At 41.2% G+C, this 20,035-nt stretch overlaps 2 protein-coding genes and 1 long non-coding RNA gene across 4 annotated transcripts; 1 reads left to right on the forward strand and 2 right to left on the reverse strand.

Annotated features, from left to right (window-relative positions):
• Nucleotides 1–126: 126 nt before the first annotated feature.
• On the reverse strand, nucleotides 127–14,290 carry nt5c3a (5'-nucleotidase, cytosolic IIIA). 2 transcript variants are annotated; one of them, XM_069174925.1, is made up of 8 exons: nucleotides 14,013–14,290; nucleotides 4,751–4,849; nucleotides 4,219–4,288; nucleotides 3,969–4,101; nucleotides 3,458–3,547; nucleotides 3,171–3,333; nucleotides 2,878–3,078; nucleotides 127–1,947 (listed from the first exon to the last, which is right to left on the reverse strand). In XM_069174925.1, exons 1-8 carry the CDS (start codon nucleotides 14,148–14,150, stop codon nucleotides 1,846–1,848), a joined length of 996 nt encoding a protein of 331 aa, XP_069031026.1. In that variant the 5' UTR covers nucleotides 14,151–14,290; the 3' UTR covers nucleotides 127–1,845. The 2 variants fall into 2 exon arrangements, with proteins under 2 accessions (XP_069031026.1, XP_069031027.1); XM_069174926.1 differs by lacking the exon at nucleotides 14,013–14,290 and adding an exon at nucleotides 6,703–6,801.
• On the forward strand, nucleotides 4,752–8,636 carry LOC138213687 (uncharacterized). The gene is made up of 3 exons (XR_011179544.1): nucleotides 4,752–4,890; nucleotides 5,011–5,154; nucleotides 8,264–8,636. It is a non-coding gene; the product is annotated as an uncharacterized lncRNA (long non-coding RNA).
• Nucleotides 14,291–15,562: 1,272 nt separating the features above from the next.
• Nucleotides 15,563–19,806, reverse strand: dctn3 (dynactin 3 (p22)). Its single transcript, XM_069174930.1, has 7 exons — nucleotides 19,640–19,806; nucleotides 18,311–18,395; nucleotides 17,682–17,768; nucleotides 17,502–17,585; nucleotides 17,060–17,118; nucleotides 16,909–16,968; nucleotides 15,563–16,463 (listed from the first exon to the last, which is right to left on the reverse strand). Exons 1-7 carry the CDS (start codon nucleotides 19,739–19,741, stop codon nucleotides 16,377–16,379), a joined length of 564 nt encoding a protein of 187 aa, XP_069031031.1. The 5' UTR covers nucleotides 19,742–19,806; the 3' UTR covers nucleotides 15,563–16,376.
• Nucleotides 19,807–20,035: the final 229 nt, after the last annotated feature.

Genomic DNA, 20,035 nt, shown 5'->3' on the forward strand with positions numbered 1-20,035 from the left:
TTACTGCTCTGCCAGCAATGACCTAAAAAAATAAAATAAAGTAGAGTATACTCAAGAGGACTATCTATTCAAATTCCATTTAAACACCATCAAACCCGGAGCTTTTAAGGGATGTTTAGTCTGTGATCCACTCACGGCCTCACAAAAAGGACTTTTTATTGCATTTTCTAGTCACACCATCAAAAGAAAGCCATCAGCTTATAAAAATAAAACACAGCGGTCTACACTTCTGGAAATATCTCCAAACACAGGTGAAACAATATACATTTCCCATATAACACCCACTTACACAGTATGACATTATTCCCCATTTTTTTTTATTGATATATATATATTTTTAGTTTCCCATATTTATTTTTTGGACATAAACTTAACGATGAGAAAAAGGCAACATGCAGGTGATAGCAGCACATTTAAAACGCATACAAAAATTCAGACAGAACGTTGAACACAACATGTCGAGACACACGGAGACATTTTAGACACCTGAAAAAAAAACACAAAAAAAACAACAAAGACGAATGCTTTAGAGGTAGCGCTCAATTTTTAACGTCAGAAGGAGACAACAGTGTTCACTGTAATAAAATACCCTTGAGATATACTGTCGTCTTTATTTTTGAAGAGAAAACTGAAGGCGTCGCCCGTCACTTTGGTATAACAGGATTGGTTTTTTTTTATTTGTGAATAATGACGACAAGAGTTTCGCATAGATTTTGAAACCTCCAAGACTGGCATGGAGAATGTTTGATCATTTGCAGAGAATCTCAGAGTAAAAATGGCATTTTTGCCTCGACTGTTTCAAGTTGTATGAAGAAGAGCTTCTTCTGTGTGTTGAAATGATACCAAATTACCACATTCGGGTTAAAAAAACAAACAAAAAAAACCAAAGCTGGTATAAACATGGCTTTTCTGTGCGAGAACCTGCTCCTACATCCACTAATCGAAACTACTGCCACATGTAACACACCCTAAAACCCCCGTACGCAGAATTTAAAGTGCGTTTCCCCTCTTTCCTTGTGAACATCCCAAAATCGAAATCCTTTTTTTTTTCTTCCCCCCATTTAAATAAATACTGTCCGCAGTTTATTATGCTGTCACCAAACGAGACATTTCAACTGTTTGGTTTTTTTTGTTTGTTTTTTTCCTGGGAATCACTTTTTCAAAGGTCCTTTCTGCACTGAATTATTTCTATGATCCTTGAACCTTCTATCCCGACAGCTCACTTTGAAAGACTGATCAGGTGGACGCCTAAACAGTCCCGGTCACATAATTAAGAGTAACGTGAGGTGAGAGGCATGCTGGGATAGCACAAAAAAAAAAAAAAAAAGTGTCCGTTCCGTCTGTGGGCACCTGTTTTTCTGGTGTACAAATATTATCATATCAAAAAAAAAAAAAAATCCGAGGAATAAAGATCCTAACAAGAAGGTGCAAATTCTAAAGAGGGAGTGAGAGTTGGGAGTATTTTTTTTAACCTCACTTTTGGTTATACTTCTATCGTAAAATGCTTTAGTGTGTGTGTGTGTGTGTGTGTGTGTGGGGGGGGGGGGGGGGGGGGGGGGGGGGCGCACGGCTTGTTCAACCAGACAGAACAGAAACACACCGGAGACAGGCTGTTGCTGCCGTGTGGACTTTTTAAAACAGTTCATTCAGGAGATGTAAAATGTCTTTTTTTTTTTGGTGTGTGTTTTTTTTTTTAAAAAAAGGCCTGTTAGAGGACCAGGGTGAGGCGAGGAGAACTCAGACCACAGAATCAGATCCAGAGGGAGGGAGTGTGAGTGGTGGTGGGGGGGGGGCAAGGCTGCGCAGGTAGAAAAAGAAGTGGACCAAGTGGGGAGTGGGGTGGAGTTATAGAACCTTCTGCAGGATGGCGTTGGGCACTTCCAGAGTCTCGTCCTTCACCAGGACGATGTCATAAGAGTCCAGATATTTGTCCAGTCGCTCTTCCACCTGCGGAGGGACAAAACATTAAGAGGACAGTTAGAAGATGTCATGAATCTCACTGCAGCTGGCGACAAGGGGAAAAAAACACAAGTCGTGCACCAACAATGTTTTCACTTTTGAAATGGTGATTACTTGGGAACTGTATGTTTCGCAGTGAGACACAATTTCGCCTTGTGCCAGAATTCTTAAAAAGGTCCCAGATTCTATAAATTTCGATTTCTATGTTTTATTTTTTTACTGACCAGCCTTTAATGTGGAATAAAAACACAGAGCAGTGGAACTACCAAAGCTACAAGACCAAAGAAAGCCTGTGGTTGGCCCCGGGGGTGTGTCACTCAGAAAAGAGTCAGCCAATCAGTAGAGAGGATGATAAATATCAACGCATCTTTAAGAGAAAGACACAAAACAGCCCGTTCTTAACAGAAAAAAAAAAGCTTAAGAGATGAGATGTAAAACTATGTTGAGATAGTTTTTAAAGTACGTAAAATTAAAAAAAATATATATCTTCTTGTGCGTACACTTAGACAAATTAAAATTAAGACTTAAAAATGTACAAATACGCATACAATAAAATAAGATATACAAATAATTTTGTAGAAAAAAAATAAGAGCAATGAATGAATACACACACAAACGATATACACAATATTTAACATGCAAACAAAACAACAGGAAAGACTAAAATAATGGACCTTTAAAGTCACAAAAAAAAAGCTGCTCATCAGCAGCCAGCCTGAACAGAAGGCTTCAGTTCTCTCAACAGCCTCAGATACGTTCAGTTGCTTCCTTTATTCTCAGCGCAGCTCAATTATCACCCCCCCCCCCCTCTCTCTCTCTCTCTCACACCCCGTCTTCAGTTTATTTTTTCGGATGACTCGAAACTCCCGAATTCAACTACTCAAGGCCCGTTTTGTATGTTTGGGGATCCGGTCGTACCTTGTCGTTGAGGAAGCCGATCTTGAGCATGTTCTCCACGTTGGGTACGCCGTCGGCCATGCTGAGGTCCCCCAGCGAGTCGCCCATCAGGATGATGTTGCAGTACTCCTTCAGCTGCTTGAAGTACTCCGTGTTCCGCAGGGCGCTGTCGTGTTTGTTGTACACGTGGATGAGCTCGCCTTTGAACCCCCTCAGGACGCCCTGCGACGCAAAAGTCAGACCGTGTTATTTCCGTTCGTCTGAAGTCGTGAGGTTTCTAAAAAAAAAAAAAAAAAAGGTTTTCGGGAACTCACGTTGTCGTCGAAGTCCATGAAGTTGGAGACCACCTTGACGTTGGGGTGGTAGACGCCCGCCTGCCGGATGATCTCCTCGAGGACGTCGCCCAGGCCGGCGGAGAAAATGAAGACGGGCACGTTGTGCTGCTGCAGGCGGTCGAAGAACTGCTCGAAGCCTTCTCTGAAACACAACGACGGCGTAAAGGCTCGGTCGCGATCGATCGGTCTCGGGATTCACGCGTATTCACACACACACACACACACACACACACACCTTCACCCCCCTCCCCCCCAGGTACACATACCTGAGCGCGGCGTTGGACTCTCGCACCGCCTCCGGCAGCTTGTCCTTCTCTAGCCGCTGCTCCACGAGGAGCGTGTGGGACTTGAAATACCTGCAACACACACACACACACACACACACACACACACACACACACACCTGTAAGCCTGCGATTTTCTTTCGACTTTTTTTTTTTTTTTTTAAATCAGATCTGCAGATTAAATCCGTCGTTAAAGCTTTAGCCGAGGTCAAACCCGTTTCTCTCCTCGAAAGATCTCGAGAAAGTCCTTCACATATATATTTATTTTTTTTTATTTTTTTTTATTGATCGAGTCCATTTGACTGTTGTCATATGTTGTCTCTGTTGTCTTTTAAATGTAAATAAATTTTACTTGACAAACATCTTTACAAAAAAGGTAAAGTCTCACATCTCCAGCGACACAAGAAAGAAAGCGGTCGCGTGTGTGTGTGTGTGTGTGTGTGTGTGTGTGTGTGTGTGTGTGTGTGTGTGTGTGTGTGTGTGTGTGACTTACCACTCCACCATGAACGGGTATTTCTCCTCCATGGTGAGGTTAGGGTCGATCTCGATGGGGTAATACTTATTCTTCAGCTGCAGCAGCTTCTGCCGACACTCGTCCGTTACCAGTTTGCAGTTATCGATGATATCTGCGCGGCGACGACGACGAAAACAACAACAACAACAACGTGAGATCTACGATTAAAAACTGCTCAAACACTCGCGTGACGCAAAGAAGCGCCCGGCGCCGTCTCGCCGCTACTCACTGTGACACGTCGGACAGCGTTTGCCGTTGACGGCGAATTTGCTCAACGTCATGTCGAAGTCTGTGATGATCTGAAACGGTCCGAGGAAATACTTTGTTTAAGCACAGAAGGAAAAGATGGTGAAACAGATGATAAAATAAACGAAGGACACGATTATTATTATTTATGACATCCCTATGTAACTAAATGAATACTTTTTTGGGCATTTCATTCGATCTATTACGTTACTTTTGTAGTATGCAGGTGTATATATTGTGTTTGTGCGTGATGTTATGGTTTTGTTTGCATTTGTTGCCGTTATGTGAATTTTTTTGTTTAATAAATAAAAACAATTTAAAAAAGAAAAGAAAATTTAAGTACATCACGGGGAAGCTAGAGGCAACTGAGGGGAAATCCTTCTAATCAGCTGGTTTAAGTGGATCAGCTCCTGAGATGTTTTTTTTCCTAATTACTGCAGCCTCGTGCACTTCAAGACCAGCAGGCGGCGCTGTTTTCCACCAAAACACTGCTTTGGTGTGTTGTTGTGTAATACCTGTAGTTTGGGAGCTCCTCCTTTGATGAGGCCACAGATGATCTGCTCCACCCTCTCCGGGTCCCTCATGTGGACCGTCGTTTTCTCAAACTGAGGCATCTGCAGGGACACAGAGAAAGAGAGAGAGAGAGAGAGAGGAGGTTGTTGTTGTTGTTGTTGTTGTGGACTAGCGTTTAAACTTCCTTCAGATGGACAATTGTCAAACAGGAGAGCTGTAAATCAAGGTAAGGATAATTCTGTATTCTGTATGGCCGTTTCAGCTTGAAGAGATTCCTGCCTGAGGGGTTTATCTCCGGTCAGAGTTCTCTGGTACGAAGAGGAGGAGGATGAGGAGGACGACGACGAAGAGGAGTTGAGCTCGCTCTGGATTTGGATGGAGATCATCCCCCCGTGGATGTGTTACAGTAAGTATCGAGGGACATTAAGACTTCACGTCCTGGCTTGAATTCACCCGCGCACTCGGTGGGAACTAAGATTACCGACACACACACACACACACACACACACACACAGAGGTGGGGGGGGGGTGTCAGGGTCACGAAACAGTCGACGTTTGGAATCTGTCAGTGTTGCGTAACAAGATGGACGGACACACGAGACACCCTGCAGAGAGGAGACGAACTCCTTGTAACTTCATCTCTTCGACATCGGCGCCGCCCGGCCGTAAAAGTGGACGAGACTGTTTTCAAAGTCTCACATTCCTCCACGACTTTTATGCAACATAGCAGCACAGGGAAAAAAAGAGTTTGCATCCAACAGAAGTGTTTGTTAATTTTGTCCTTTCAGATCTACAATAAACTAGGAAAACCTCAGTAGGTATGTGGTTGAAAAGGACATCAATTGATTGTAATCGAGTTATTCAGTCAGAAATCCGCATCATAAAAAGTATAAATTTTAAGATTTAGATTGTTTTACCTCCCGAGGCCAAATGTTTTTTTCTCCAACAGGAACAGGAGGGTCAATGAGCGAATTGTTTGTGCTAAGATGCTAAATTAGCCTGTTATGTAATATTATCGCTCGAGTTACACCATTATATCAGACGACTTAGTCGGGAGGAAGTATGTTAAGCCGGGTCGTGACGTGACTTTGTACCAAAACCCCTGAGTTGCAATGAGTATGTCATGAGAAGGCCAATTCACCGACAGTCAACTGAGAGGAAGTTAGTATTTATTTGTATTTTTTTTAATTATTTTGAGCAGAAAAGACAGTGTTGCAGCAGTTAAAAAAAAAAAAAAAAAAAAATGTTTTGAGGACAAAACATTAAAAGGCATAGAATGAGTTTATGGGCCAATGATGGTGAAGGTTCATTAAAGCTGGAGGAATATTATTTTGTAGGTATTTGTGATGTGATTTGGACACTTTTTTTTTTTTTTTTTTGGACGAGTGAAAGTTATTTGTGAAACGCAATCAACTGAATAACTAACCCCTCCCCCCCCCACCCCCACGACTTCCACTTATATAATCAGCATTCGACTTCTCAGCACCTCATAAATGACTGTGATCCCACAGACACAACACAAACTAAAAATAAACCTCAGCTTCTTTATTATCTGCTCTTTAATAAGCCTCAGGCACTCAATCTACTCACGCAACTTCTTAAATTTCACACCTGTTGAGTAAAACATTGTTTTTGTGTGTCCAAAAAAAAAAAAATGCTGTAAAAGTCTTTTTTTTTGGGACTGAAAAAAAAACAACCTGCCGTTTGTTTTTAAAAGGAAAAAAAGGTTTTGAATGGAGCTATTTAAACACGCTGTGCATTTACAGGCATTTCTAACTTACAAATATCTACCTGTCGTTTCGAGAAGCTGAATGTGGTACAGAATAAAGTGCTCCATCTCGCTCCCCTGACCAATATATTAAATATGTATTTCACAAGATTTAATGGACTTTGGCAGATTACAGTATTACAATCGCATCCACACACACACACACACACACACACACACACTTACCTTCGGGTCTGTTGTCTCAGCTAAAACAAGAGTGAAGAAAAGATTGTGTGGCCGCGGACGGCTTTTATATCTACAGCAACAGTCGGGAGGAAGGGGGCGTCGCCTAAAAATAGATTAGACAACATGACCCCTCCCCCATCACAGAGAGGCTGTCACACACTCTCACACACACACACACACACACACACACACACACACACACACACACACACACACACACACACACGGTTCACTATAAATAGATGTTCGAATGGGGCCAGTGGAGGAAAAAAAAAAGGTGTTTGTAACCTACCCTTGTTCCAGTAATGTGACCTTTGACCCCCTTGAAAAAGGAGCCTTTAAATAAATCAATTAGATGTGGTGGACTCGTTTCAGGTGTACTACTGCTGAGCACGCACATTGTTTGACACTGACACACACCGTAAATAGCTCGCGTGAAAGGTCACCGGGGGTCAAGGTTCAGCATGCGCATCGGGCTGTTTGGTCCAACAACATGACGCACGTCAGCTGACACGCATGCCTATCTGTGTGTGTGTGTGTGTGTGTGTGTGTGTGTGTGTGTGTGTGTGTTATGCTCGTCTTTGCGCTGCCGCTTTAATATCTGGATCACACAGATGCGGCGTTTGATTTGATCTGGTTAGACTTGGTTTCACTTTTTTTTTTAAATTTAAACGAGGAAAAACGAATAAACAAATTCATTTTGTTGTCACTCTACTATTGAAAAGGAACCTCCGGCGGCTTCTGACCAACGACACCAAACTTCAGGTCGATATTTCTGTGGAACTGAAGTCCATTCACTGACTTTTTAACTCTCTTTAAATGGAGCTGTTGGGTGTTGCTAGGGTTTAATAACAGTGGCTGTATTTATTTATTTTGTTTGTTTTTGCGTATATAGTTTGTGTGTGTGTTTACATTGCTCTTATTTTTATTTTTTTTTCAAAAATAATTATTTTAAAATGCTGTGGCAACTACATTTCCCCACTGTGGGATTAATAAAGTCTAAGTCTAGTGTTTTTTTTAAAACTATACATTTATCAATACTGTCGTTACCTACAGAACACTTTAAAAAGAGAATTAACTTGTTCTGAGGAATCAGCAAAGTTACCAGGTTAAATTTTTTTATTGATTGATTGATTGACTGACTGACTGGCCTTCAGAGAAAATCCTCAAGACTATTTCAGATTTGTTTAAATTAGAACAAAAATCTTAGAAGTGGAATCAAACGCGAGGAAAACCTTGCAAACGAACGTACCATTATTAAATCTGTCACATTATCACACGTGATTAAGATTAGAATTCACACGACTGGTCACCAGTAAACTTCAGATTACTGTTAAAACCAAGGACACAAACCGGGGAAATGAGAAGCACGTTGAGCTTTTCCTGTCTAATTCTTAAAGTCCGTTCACAGGTTTCGTGAAGCGGGTCGAGGCTGAAGGATTATTGATATCAGTGATCGAGAGAACATAGAAACAATCTGTTGCATAAAAAGAATTTTGCACAACACTGACATTTCTTCCCTGACCCTGTTTTTTTTTTTTTTTTTTTTTTGCTGAGCAAGGCTTCGGCTCCATGCCGGTCTGTGCCGTCGGAGCTGTTGCTGTAAGACGGAGGAGACCGAAACACGAGACGACCTCGTCCTCTTTTTTTTTTTCTGCTGACATCGGCCGCTTCGCGCACTACGACTCCCCGAGGTTTTTAGGTCGACGCCGCTCCGATTACACTTCACCACAATAAGAAGAAGAAGAAGAAGAAGAAGAAGAAGAAGAAGAAGAAGAAGAAGAAGAAGAAGAGGTCGGGCCCGCAGAGACGCAAGCGACAGCAAATTCCAGATTTACAAGAAAAAAAGGAGCCGTGATCGTTTTGTTTAGTTGTGCGGCATTCACCCAAAATATTCCTCCTCCTGTTCCAATAAAATCCTGTTTTCTTTTGCATCTCGGGTGAAATGCCTGATTTAACAAAGCCAAAAGACAAAACCCTGTTTGAGAAAAATGTAATACAGCACAAATAAATACTCATGTAATTAACTCTACCGTGAAATGTAAAAAAAAAAAAAAAATTGGGGAGGGGGCGGGGGGGCATCCGCTGCATTTTTAACATGAAATCAGGTTTATAATAAAAATCTGGGGTTTTAAATTTCAGCCTTGACGTCCCAACTACCAGCAGCTTGTGAACAGAGCTTCAAAAATGAGTCGATTAATCAGTCAGTTGATAGACAGAAAATTAACCACCAACTATTTTGATGATCAATTCATCGTTTTGAGTCTTTTTTTTTTTTTTTTTTTAAAGCAAACGAAAACACTAAAATTCTCTCGATTGCGGCTTCCTAAATGTGAACATTGATCATAAATTGAATATCTTTTGGTTGTGGGCTGTTTATTGGGACAAAATAAGACTTCACAGGCTGCACCTTTGGCTTTCGGGGAAAAATTAGTCGACATTTTTTTCGTCAAAACGATTACTGGAGAATGAAAGTGATTATCTGCAGCCCTTCTTGCCATGTAGGACTTCATAGATTATTTTCGGGCCACAATCTAACTAACAATTTACACCGCTCGTTTTTCTGCTCTCTCTCCTCAGATTAGCTCTGAAAAGTTTGCAACGCCGACTGTGCAGTATGACGACAACGTCTTACGTGTGGAAACAGCAGTTTTATCCGTCTATGTTGACAACGATGTGAATGTCATCTTTCAAGATCTTCATCACAAAAAAACAAAAACAAAAACGAACTAACAGCTCTCCAGAAGCTTCAGTTCTTGTTTGATTTCTGTTACAAAAGTCACTGCAGAAAACGGAAAGTCTTCGTAAAAGACTTGCTGACTTTTCTACCGGCCGTCAAAGAGCCCGTTTGGCCCTCCTCTGAAATCCCGCCTCGCGTACGGAGGTTACCGAGAGGCTCGGCCTGCTGTGACCCAGCCTTGGCCTGCTGAGGTCAGAGGTCATCTGCTGAGGTCAGAGGTCATCAAGGACCTGAGCGTTTTCACCCGGAAAAAAACGAAGTGCCCAAAGTTCAGGTCATTTGCAGGGAACGTTTTCTCCCTCGGACGCCTTCGGAGCGTCGCGGCAGGAACTCGGCGTTGACAGCTTGACCCTGAAGGGGCGAATTCACCGCACCTGGCGAGTGTAATTTTACCTCCTTTTACACCTCGAGAGGATAGAAATAGGAATTTGAGCTTTATTGTGGTTTTTTGGGGGGTTTTTTTAACGTCAACACTATCATCGTTTGAAGGGACTGGGCAGCCGCTGTCTCGTAATGACTTTCTAATGTCGTCGAAGGCGTTTCTGTTCCAACCGCCTGCAGACCGATTACTGAACAACAGCAGCTGAATCGGGTAGGACGCAGATTTTTGTTTGTTTTGGTGATTATTGCGATGAATTTCGTGGCGGATTTTCTCACAAATTCGCGATTTCATTTGCAGCGTTTTAAGCGAGATTGTTTGCGGTAAAATTGTGGGAATTAAAAAAAAAAAAAAAAAAAAAAAAATTCCAAGTCGAGCACTACCTGATAAAGAATAATATGTAATCACTTCCTGTGACATTAATCATGCTGCACAAAACAGAAATAATTTAGTTTTAAACTTTTGTATTTTATTTATCCATCCAACAGGTGTTAAAGAAATACTACAGACTGTAACATGTTGTGATGGTAGGAGAGGCCTGAGTATGATTAATGCGTCACATCGGCCCTCCTTCGGTTTTCTATTTCCACACCCCAGCTGCCATGGTTGTCATGGTGACTGCCATCTCTTGCTAATGATAACAACGTATGTCTGCCAGAAGATAAACCTGCCCAAGTTATAGACATTTTTTAGGACTCCTTTCTTGTTGATCACTAACGAAGAACTAAGAAATGCCCCAAATATTTATTAATTACATGCTGTGCCAATTCATTTAATCAAATATTGAATGAATTTTTTTTCCCGTGCATTTAGGGAACCATGTTGTGAGAGATTTTTGTGAGAACTTTTGCGTTTTACCATCAGCGATGTTCAGTGACTACCGAACACAAATGGTGACATTTTAAATTACAGAAAACATTGAAATTCTTCCTAACAATGAGACGGCAATTTCTTAAATTAAAAATTAAAAAAATCCACAAACAAATCAGGGATTCACACCGTATCGTCATTACAGCCAATTCTAGTACAAAACTCCAGTAAGCTGATATTGTTTTAGTCTTTTTTTTTTTTTCCTCGCTGCAGAAACAAATCATATCTTGTTAAAATAACCAGAAATGTGTTCAAGCGCAGCTCGAAAAGTAACAGAAGTGAGGTTTGGTAGATGTGGAAAGGAGGAAAAGTTGCTCTGTTCTGCCCCCTAGTGGTCAGCATAGCATTTACACAGAGGACTGCAGGTATGAACCTAATGGCATATAATATACGGAGGCATCACGTATCATCTGAAATAAAAATGAGTGTTTGAAGAAATGTATGCAATAATTATGCAGATACGTGGGAAAAAAAAAAACGAGTGCTGGCACTACATTTGAAACTCTTGATGAATGTGAAGTTGGATATTTGTAACCATTTGGAGACTAAATTATAAATGAATCAATAAGGAACACGATGAATCAGCCACAGCACGATCACGTGTATGAAAAATACATACAGATGATCCACATTGTGAGTCAGGCTGACTATACGGAGCCGCTGTGACTAATAGGACCCTGAACCAATGTAAGATTAACATGTCAACATGACCTTTGGTTATCTGATCCTGTTTATAGACAACACACCCGTAATAAAAGAGAAAGAACCCGATCCGGATCGCACCAAACAATCGACTGAAACATTATCACGAGGAATCTGAAAACTCAAGAATAATCATATTAATCTGGTCACTCACAAATGACTTATTCAATCTGCTGAAATGGCAGAAACTGTCATCCAATAACCCCCCCCAAAAAAAACTTGGTCCAAAAAACAAGAAGCAGCTTCGCAGAGATTTCAGTCGCAAACTGATCTCCAGGGCTGAGAGACAATTAATGAAATACAACGGAGATGCATGCCGAGCAGAACGGGACAAACGAGCCTAAAATAGACATTTAGACGTGCTGGAGTTCACCTTTAAATCACAGCGTTTATATATTCAGTATATTATTGTCCACTTGAGAGAGACACTAAACTCCAGGTTCCTTCTGTACGTAGGCGTACGGAGACAAATGTAAACCACTTAGGATTAAAGTGCCGGCCAAATGAATGTCATAGAATATGTTTGGAGATTTATAATAATTTTACCAGACTGAGGTCCAGTGTGATTACTTCTATTTAACTAATGGGATTGTTGAAATGTTTGTTCAGTTCTACAGCTGAATTTCAACAGCAGACAACTGAATAATCTTCTAAAACACAGTCGACACGGCAGTGAGGGTCTGCGACGAAGCTGCTGTTTTATTTAAACCAGAAACAGTTTGCTTTGCATTGAAATACAAAAAACACGCGGAGGGTGAAACGTTTTCCTGACAGTAAGCTGGCTGAGCGCATCGTAGACGATCTGATTTATACGTTTGGGTTTCTGAGGACACTCGGCGGTAAAAATCCGACCAGTTTTATAGCGCGAATGTTTTTGGTTTCTCCAACAATTGTGTCGTTTTCTTGCTGTTCTGTCAAATCAACTTTCCCTCCGTGTAGGATTGAGATCTTCTTATCGTTACGAGCGAGTGAACGGACGGCGAGGAAGAAGCGGGAGTATCCAGAGAATGTGAAGGTCACGCTGGTAAGAAGGAGGCTTCTCGTTACAAATTAACACTGCGTGACAAAAGCCGAAGTGTTGTTTTGGTTTTTTTTTGTCGACGAAGAAATGAACATGCCGATCTTCCGTCGCGCCTAAAGTATTTCTGAAATTGCACAGATAAGAGGGTTTTTTTTTTAAGGTTGTAGCACGACGCGAGAGACGCAAAACTGCCCCAAGGACAAAAAAAAACAAAAACATGGAGTTGTAGCCGTGTGTTGTTTTTTTTTTTGGACTCCTGGAGCGCAGAGCGGATGTCTGTGTTTCCTCCACGGCGACGAGCATCGTCAAAAGCAGATGGTCACAAGTTCCCGTGCCGAGGGGTCACGACAGGAACCGGTTTGCGTGCAGCTGCCACAGTGGCTGCTTCATCCCAAAAATCAACATCCAGTTTCATTCTCTCTCCACAGGACTGGATTAGTAAAAGACAAAAGAGTTCTTGCCTTGTAACTTGGCTGGTGTGTTGTTGTTTTTTTTTTTTCATTTTTCCAAGCCTGACTTTTGTCGATCACAAAAAAATGATTTCATGAGTTAATTCTCTTCGTTGTTGTCAGAATTACCAGAAAATAACCGGTTGAGCAAAATTCATCCGGCAATTTCTATAATGAATTACGATTATTATTAAAGCTTCTTGAGTAAAAAAAAAAAAAAAAAAAAAAAAGATCATCTGCTGCGTGTGGACATTTTGTTGTATACCAATGACTCATGTGTCCTACAGTCAACAACGAAGAGACATGTTGTTGTTGTTTTGTTTTTTTAAATCACTCAAACCTTGATGTAGAACATTTTCTCCATGGTTTGTGTGGGATGTTTGTGCTTTAAGGGGCCGACGTGATTCCAGTCAGACTGGTTTTTTTAGAAAGCTGGACTCGAGTGCAGGTTGTGCTACTGCAGCTTTGCGTAACCTGCAATGGTTCCTGTTCCAACAACACGACAGCACGCAGCTGTTTCCACGACGGTGGCGACACGGTCAGCCAGCCGCCGCAGCTTTCAGGTCTCACGCAGAAAAGCCGCTGCTCTTTTTGTCGAAGAGAAAGCTGGCTGGTGACCTCTAAATAACAGCTGCTGTTTTAAGGGAAACATCCGCGCACGCGCAGAGCATCGGCGTCAAGCGCGTTCGTGTGAAGACGACGACAGCACGGCGCACCATTTCCGGTCGTAATTTTCGCAATAACGGTGGAAATGTGTTTCGGCGTCCCGCGGGTGTTTTGCAACGGCGTAAGACACAAAGCGTGCATTGCCGTAATGAAAACGTATTTAATAATTTACCGGTTCGAAACATTCGACATTTTAAAACACCTAAATATTTGGCACTTTTGAAAAACCTCCGACAGCCAAAGTGTAAATGCTCCCCAAAAAAGCTAATATTATCGAACAATTAAAAAAACAAAAAACAAACAGCGTATGATTATGTCCTCTAATATCTAACCCATTTAAACTTTAAAATACAGAGGGGAACAGCCACTCTAAAAGTCGAAGCGTTTGCGCCTATTATTTTGAAATCCTGACTTCGCAACTTCCTGTTTTCTTACCTGCCTCGCGCCATCTTAACGCAGCCAGAAGTGAACAGTTTAACTTACCATCTCTATGATCCGGGTTTTCTTGCCCGCTCGTTTCTTCTTGGCGACGATGTACTGGGCCAGAACGACACCTCCGAAAAGAGCGCACACGCTGGCGCTGGCCGCCGCTCCGACCTTCACTACGGCCGTCCTGTCCATGACGGGTCCCCGCTAATTCACCGACACCAACCAGCCCGCCGCCCAGAAAGTCCCGTCCTTCCTCCCGTCAACAGCCGCCTTCCTACTGGTGCGACCACGCAGCCAAAGATCGTCTATGCCGAACAGGACCCGTCACTCCGTATCGATACTTACCGCCCTCCAAAGGACGACGCTCAGCGACGAAAGTCCAAATCTTTATAAGCGTACATTTTCAGATTAAACTCCCCTCATCACATTTTATGAAGGTGTTCCTTTCACTCGTTCAATTTGAGTTAAATAAATCCAGAGCCCTCTGTTTCTGTGTTCATGACCGTACAATACACACCTACCTGTATGCTTCTGAGGCTTTTTCAGCCCTTTTATTTCCCCCTTTTCCACGATAATTTCAAAATAGAAGACCACAAAACTAACTTCATTACCCAAATTACCAAAAGATAACCAATGCAAACACTGGGTTTAGTGGGTCTAGCGATGATGGTCTTGTCACTCCCTTTAAACTATGTTTTAAAAAAAAATGTTATTTGTATGGAGACTTGGTTTGATGTTGCATCTCATCAAAATATCCTTTCCTCATTGAGCATATTAAACTATTCAGATCGGTTTTTAAAGGAAACATACTTGTGTACCTTTACTTTGGTAGTTTTCAATGCAATAAATCACATGATGAGTCTGATATACAGTTAAATTTGATAAATTAATGCTATGGAATTCTAATATGTACCATATATCATGTATTATGTGTAAATTCATCTTCTATAAAGGTTTTGTTGTTGTCTGTGTTGTTTAACGGCACAAAGAGACGCTACTCTCTGGTAGTGTCTGAGTTTCGATTCACCGGTAACTTCGTTAACTTGTTCCTAGCAAAGTAATGAATGAAATTGCAAATCAGTAAAAAATCAGGGGATGCAATGTATGTAAGTAGCAGGAAAAGTATTAGATTCCCATGCTTTAAGTTTTAACATTGTTAAATCATCGAATCGTCTGGTTTTTTGTGTGTTTTTTTTCCTTTTCCACAGACACGAATAAACAAGACAAAACTTTAGGAGGACAAGGGAGACAGTTAATGACAATGTGTCCCTGTTCTTACTTGATTGAATCATGTTCTCAATAGACAATCTTTGTCTCGTGTAATCAGTTGGCCCCCTGACGTCACCGGCCACTCCTTTAGTGGGGTGCTGAGATGTAATACTCGAATCTTTTAGCTCACAACTATCAACTTAAATGTACCACCATTTCAATATGGACATAATCATTATGTGTTATTTTCCAAAATAATATTTAGGGAGTGACAGAGACAGTTTGTGGCTTTTAGAAAGTGAACCTGTAACCTCTTGGACACCAGTAATGACCCTCGAATTGATCTGCAGTTCAAGAAAAAATACAGATACATAACAGAAAACACATCACAATAGTCAAAAGAAAAAGTCATGTTTATTGTATGTCATGCTGCGTCTCGGCATTTAGACATGGAACATTTTAAAACCTTGGAAAGAACAATGAAGCTAATTTAAGGATTCACAAATCATGTCAAGAGGGAGAATTTAGAGCTTTGAATAAGATGTGCGTGTGCGTGCGTGTGCGTGTGAGTGTGCGAGTGTGTGTGCGTGTGTGTGTGTGAGAGGGAACGTCAGGACAACAAGTCTTGTGACTGGCTTGCAGCACGGCGACAGTGCTGGAATGCATTACGAGTAAAGTCATTATGGAAGCATAGAAAGCTCTGTGGTGTGACGATAAATGACAGCAGCATCTCAGAGCTGTCCGGTGATGGGAGGGAAACCTTCCAGACTACTGACAGAGAGTCACATGAGACCCAGGTCCTTTCCACCGGTCCCTTAAATTCCAAGTTGAACCGGGTGACTGGGTTTGTATGAGTGGCAGCATTACTCATAGTGTTTGGGAACTTCAGTCTTTTAACTGGTATAATAGATACTGTACCACATACGATGGAAATGATCATGTTCATTATTACATATTCAACTTTTGAAGACCACTGAGGTCAATTCAGGGTGTCAAGGTCAAACAACCAGATTCAGTTAAATGGTAATAAAACTGATCGACAGTTTAAAAACAAAAAGTGAAATGTTGTGATGCTTTTGATTTGATTTTTCTTAAAGAACAACAAGCTACACGTGTAACACACATGCTCCCACCAATGTGCAGTTTTCTTCATCGTCGCCATCATCATCTCCAAGTCTGTGCGTCTGTGCGTGCGTGTGCGAACAGTAACTACTCCACAGGTCGGATTCCTTTGGCCTCCTCCATCTGCCTCAGGGTCTCATCCCACTGAGTGAACTGCTTGGACAGCAGGAACATCTGCCAATCAGAAGTCAGGGGTCAGTGGGTGGAGCTTTGTCCCAGCAGTTATTTATATTATTATTAAGAGGTAGATAAAAGGCTCATAGATCCAGAACTTTAGTGGTTTACAAGTTTACCAGAAAAATTACCTTAAAAATAGAAAAGCAGCGGTTTGTTTTGCTGATTAATTATTCAAGTGGGTGTATATATATATATACACACACACCCACTTGAATAATTAATCAGCAAAACAAACTGCTGCTTTTCTATTTCTATATATATATATAGTTATTTAATATTTTTCACTATTAATATATACATATATGTTTACGTTATTCAATATTTTTCATTACAAGCGATGAGACAAGTACAGGATGAAGTTTTTAATGGCCAAAAATGAGGTATTCCTATAATAACAAGTATTATTGTATTGTATTATGTGACCCAAAAAAAGAAAGTGTACCATTTTGTTGTATTCCTCAAAAACCTTCTTCACTTCTTGTGATTGGGTCTCACTTTGATCCTGTAAACACAAAACAACATAAATAAATAAATAAATAAAACCCAACAACAGAGAGAGAGAGAGATGGAGAAAGACAGAGAGAAGAAGATACCTGCTCTTTGATGTGAATCTGTGACAGACGCTGCAACTTGGTGGCGTGTTCGGGTACATCTGTGAACACACGCACGCACGCACGCACGCACGCACACACACGCACGCACGCACGCACGCACGCACGCACGCACGCACGCACACACACACACACACACACACACACACACACACACACACACACACACACACAAAACAACTGTCATGTATGATTGGGTAAACATACGGGTACTGCAGCATTTTAGTTATACAACACCACTAAAAACAAAATCACTGAATAAAAGATTAAAAACAGGGAACTACAGCACTCAGAGCTGCGAGAGAGACAATAATCCACTACTTAAAGTTCACTCAATATAAGATACCAAAAAAAAACCCCACTGGCTACCAAACAGGTAATGAGACAAACATGAGCTCCCTCCTTCTTAAAATAACAGACTCACCTCTGATGTAGGTGCTGTCCAACAGCGGCTGCAGGGTGTTGACCTGCTCCAGCAATGTGGCCTGAGAAAGCAAGAAGTCCTCCTCTGTGCAGACAAAACAACACAGAACAAGATGGGAGTTGGTCTCTGCAGTCTCCTACGTTACGTCATTTGATTTTTGGGGACTCTCCTTGTTCTCACCAGCGAGGATGAACTCCAGCTTCATGGCATCGGGTACCGTGATGTGGTCGGTGAACTGGGGGTCCAGGTACTTCACCAGGTCTTCAACTGCAACGCAACACCAACGGAAACCATTAAAAAAAATAATAATCAAGAAACGCAGCCTAAAGTCGAACAACAGAAAAAAAATGTCCTGCAAGCGCTGCTGTGTCTTGAATTTGAGATCTTTGCAACACTTTGGCATCTCAGGTCAACATTTTAATGGTTGTAATGTTTAATGTGGCTTATGGTTAAGGTGCATAGCACTCAGCTGTAATGTCGACAGTTCTCCACCTGACTGGGACACCTTTGTGCACATCACACCCTGTTTCCCTTTCTGCTCATCTGACTATACTTCCCGTCTATTTCTACACTGAATATATAAAGAGAATAAAGACAAAATGCAAAAAAAAGAAAAACCACAAGAAAAAGTTCAATATTGTAGATAAACAATAACCCTTCACGATATGATTAGTAAATTAACTACTTCAAAGTAAAGAAGTGTCCTTTTGGAGTGACTTGAACAAGATATACATGTTATATAATAATGTCACAACAAGCGTATAATCCAAAGTATAAGGGCTGATCTGATACAGCAGCGTGCGACTCACTCTTCTTGTGCAGGATCTTCACTCGTTCTCTCTTGTTGGCCGTGTTGGTCAGACCTGCCTGAATCCTGCCTAAAGAATCGGCACACTGCAGGACAAAAGACGTCGATTAGATTCCACGTTAGTGACAAACAAGGGTGTCGAAAAAGTCACTAAAAACAGATGGCGTGACAGTGTGGCAACGATGCCTAACATCGGACACAAACAGAAAAGTTCAAACGGTGAGCCAGTGAATGGATGGAATGACGATATTTTTTTCTCTCAAAACATTTACAATACGTTCCTCACTTACGAAGATCTTAACGGGCTCGGACGGAGTTACATCTCTAACTCTCCGGTGAGCTATGAGCCTTCAAGAACACCGAGATCATCTGCTGCCGGTTTATTGGAGGTCCCCAGCAATTCTCATTCCTTTTCTATATTTTTTAAATGTTCCTTTATGTCGGTTTTTATGTGAAACGCTGCATGTAATTCTCTCGCCGTGAAGCACTTTGAGCTGCATTTCTTGTACGAAAGGTGCTATGCAAATAAAGTTGATTATTATTACATTCAAAAGCCTACATAAATAGGGAATTGTGTCACTTTCTCCACCCCTGAAGACACAACATCTACCAATAAACAAGCTACCCTTTTGTAAGTATTTTCACATCACATGATGCTGGGATCAGAAGTGATTCACAATGACACAACGTTGTCTTAAGCCCATCTGCTATTAGACATGTTTTACTTCATATCATTATTATTAAAGCAAAGCCACACGTGTCTCATAATAGTCTGGAAAACAGAGAACTTAGTTCATTTCAGTGAGATTCAAAAAACCTCATCTGCGGTTTTAACTCTTCATTATTACGTTTTCCTGCTTGGCATTTTATTATTTTTCCTTTTTCTTTGAACGAACAGTTAATTAAACATTAACAACGGATTGAGCTACGAACTAGCCCTAGTTTGTGCATCCTGTACAAATACTACACTTTTTTTTCACTGTTGATTATATTTCACACACAAAAAAAAAAACTGATTTAAAAAGACAAAACTTCAAAGTTGCTTATTGATGTCATTGACTTCGTTCAAGGTAAACAGCTAACAGAATAAAAACAAAAAAAATCTGCACGAGCAGCTGCTGGATAAGCTGGAAAATATACTGCACTCGTTATTGTCTCTGTAAAAAAAAACAAAAAACAAATTATACCACACGCCTGTATGAATAAAATATAAAATAGGGCGTTCACTCAAGACAGTGACCAGAGCCACCGTTAGCTCAGCGAAGCTAAAAGCTAACTGGCGTATTTACCAGCCTCCACTTCCACAAAACATATATTATTAAGGGCGAACCTTGACAGGTTTTCCACTTTTATTTCTTCTCTCGCCGTACAGACGGCTTTCAAGCGCCTGAAGACGCATTTCCAGGTTATCCGTCTCCGATTTCTTATCCATTCTCGGGGGGGTATAAATGGCGACCGCAACACAAAACAAACCCCGTCGGCCAACTTGACGTACTTTAAAAGGAAGGCGTCGCGTTTTTGATGACGCGGCGAAGACTCCGTCCAATTTCGGTTTTCTGCGGGGGAAAGAACAAATTTGAACAGATTAGACCTGACGTATATACAATTAAAGCGACGTTTTAGTTCATTTAAAAAAAAAAAAAAAAAAAAAAAATTGAACTCCATCAATAAAAACGTTGTTTTTGTAGTTATTACAGTTCTGGAAGCTGCCACCAGGGGTCGCTGT

The sequence above is a fragment of the Embiotoca jacksoni genome, unplaced genomic scaffold (assembly GCF_022577435.1).
Source record: "Embiotoca jacksoni isolate LCO1_2020_lvr unplaced genomic scaffold, fEmbJac1.0.p SCAF_63, whole genome shotgun sequence".
Classification (NCBI taxonomy): Eukaryota; Metazoa; Chordata; class Actinopteri; family Embiotocidae; genus Embiotoca; species Embiotoca jacksoni.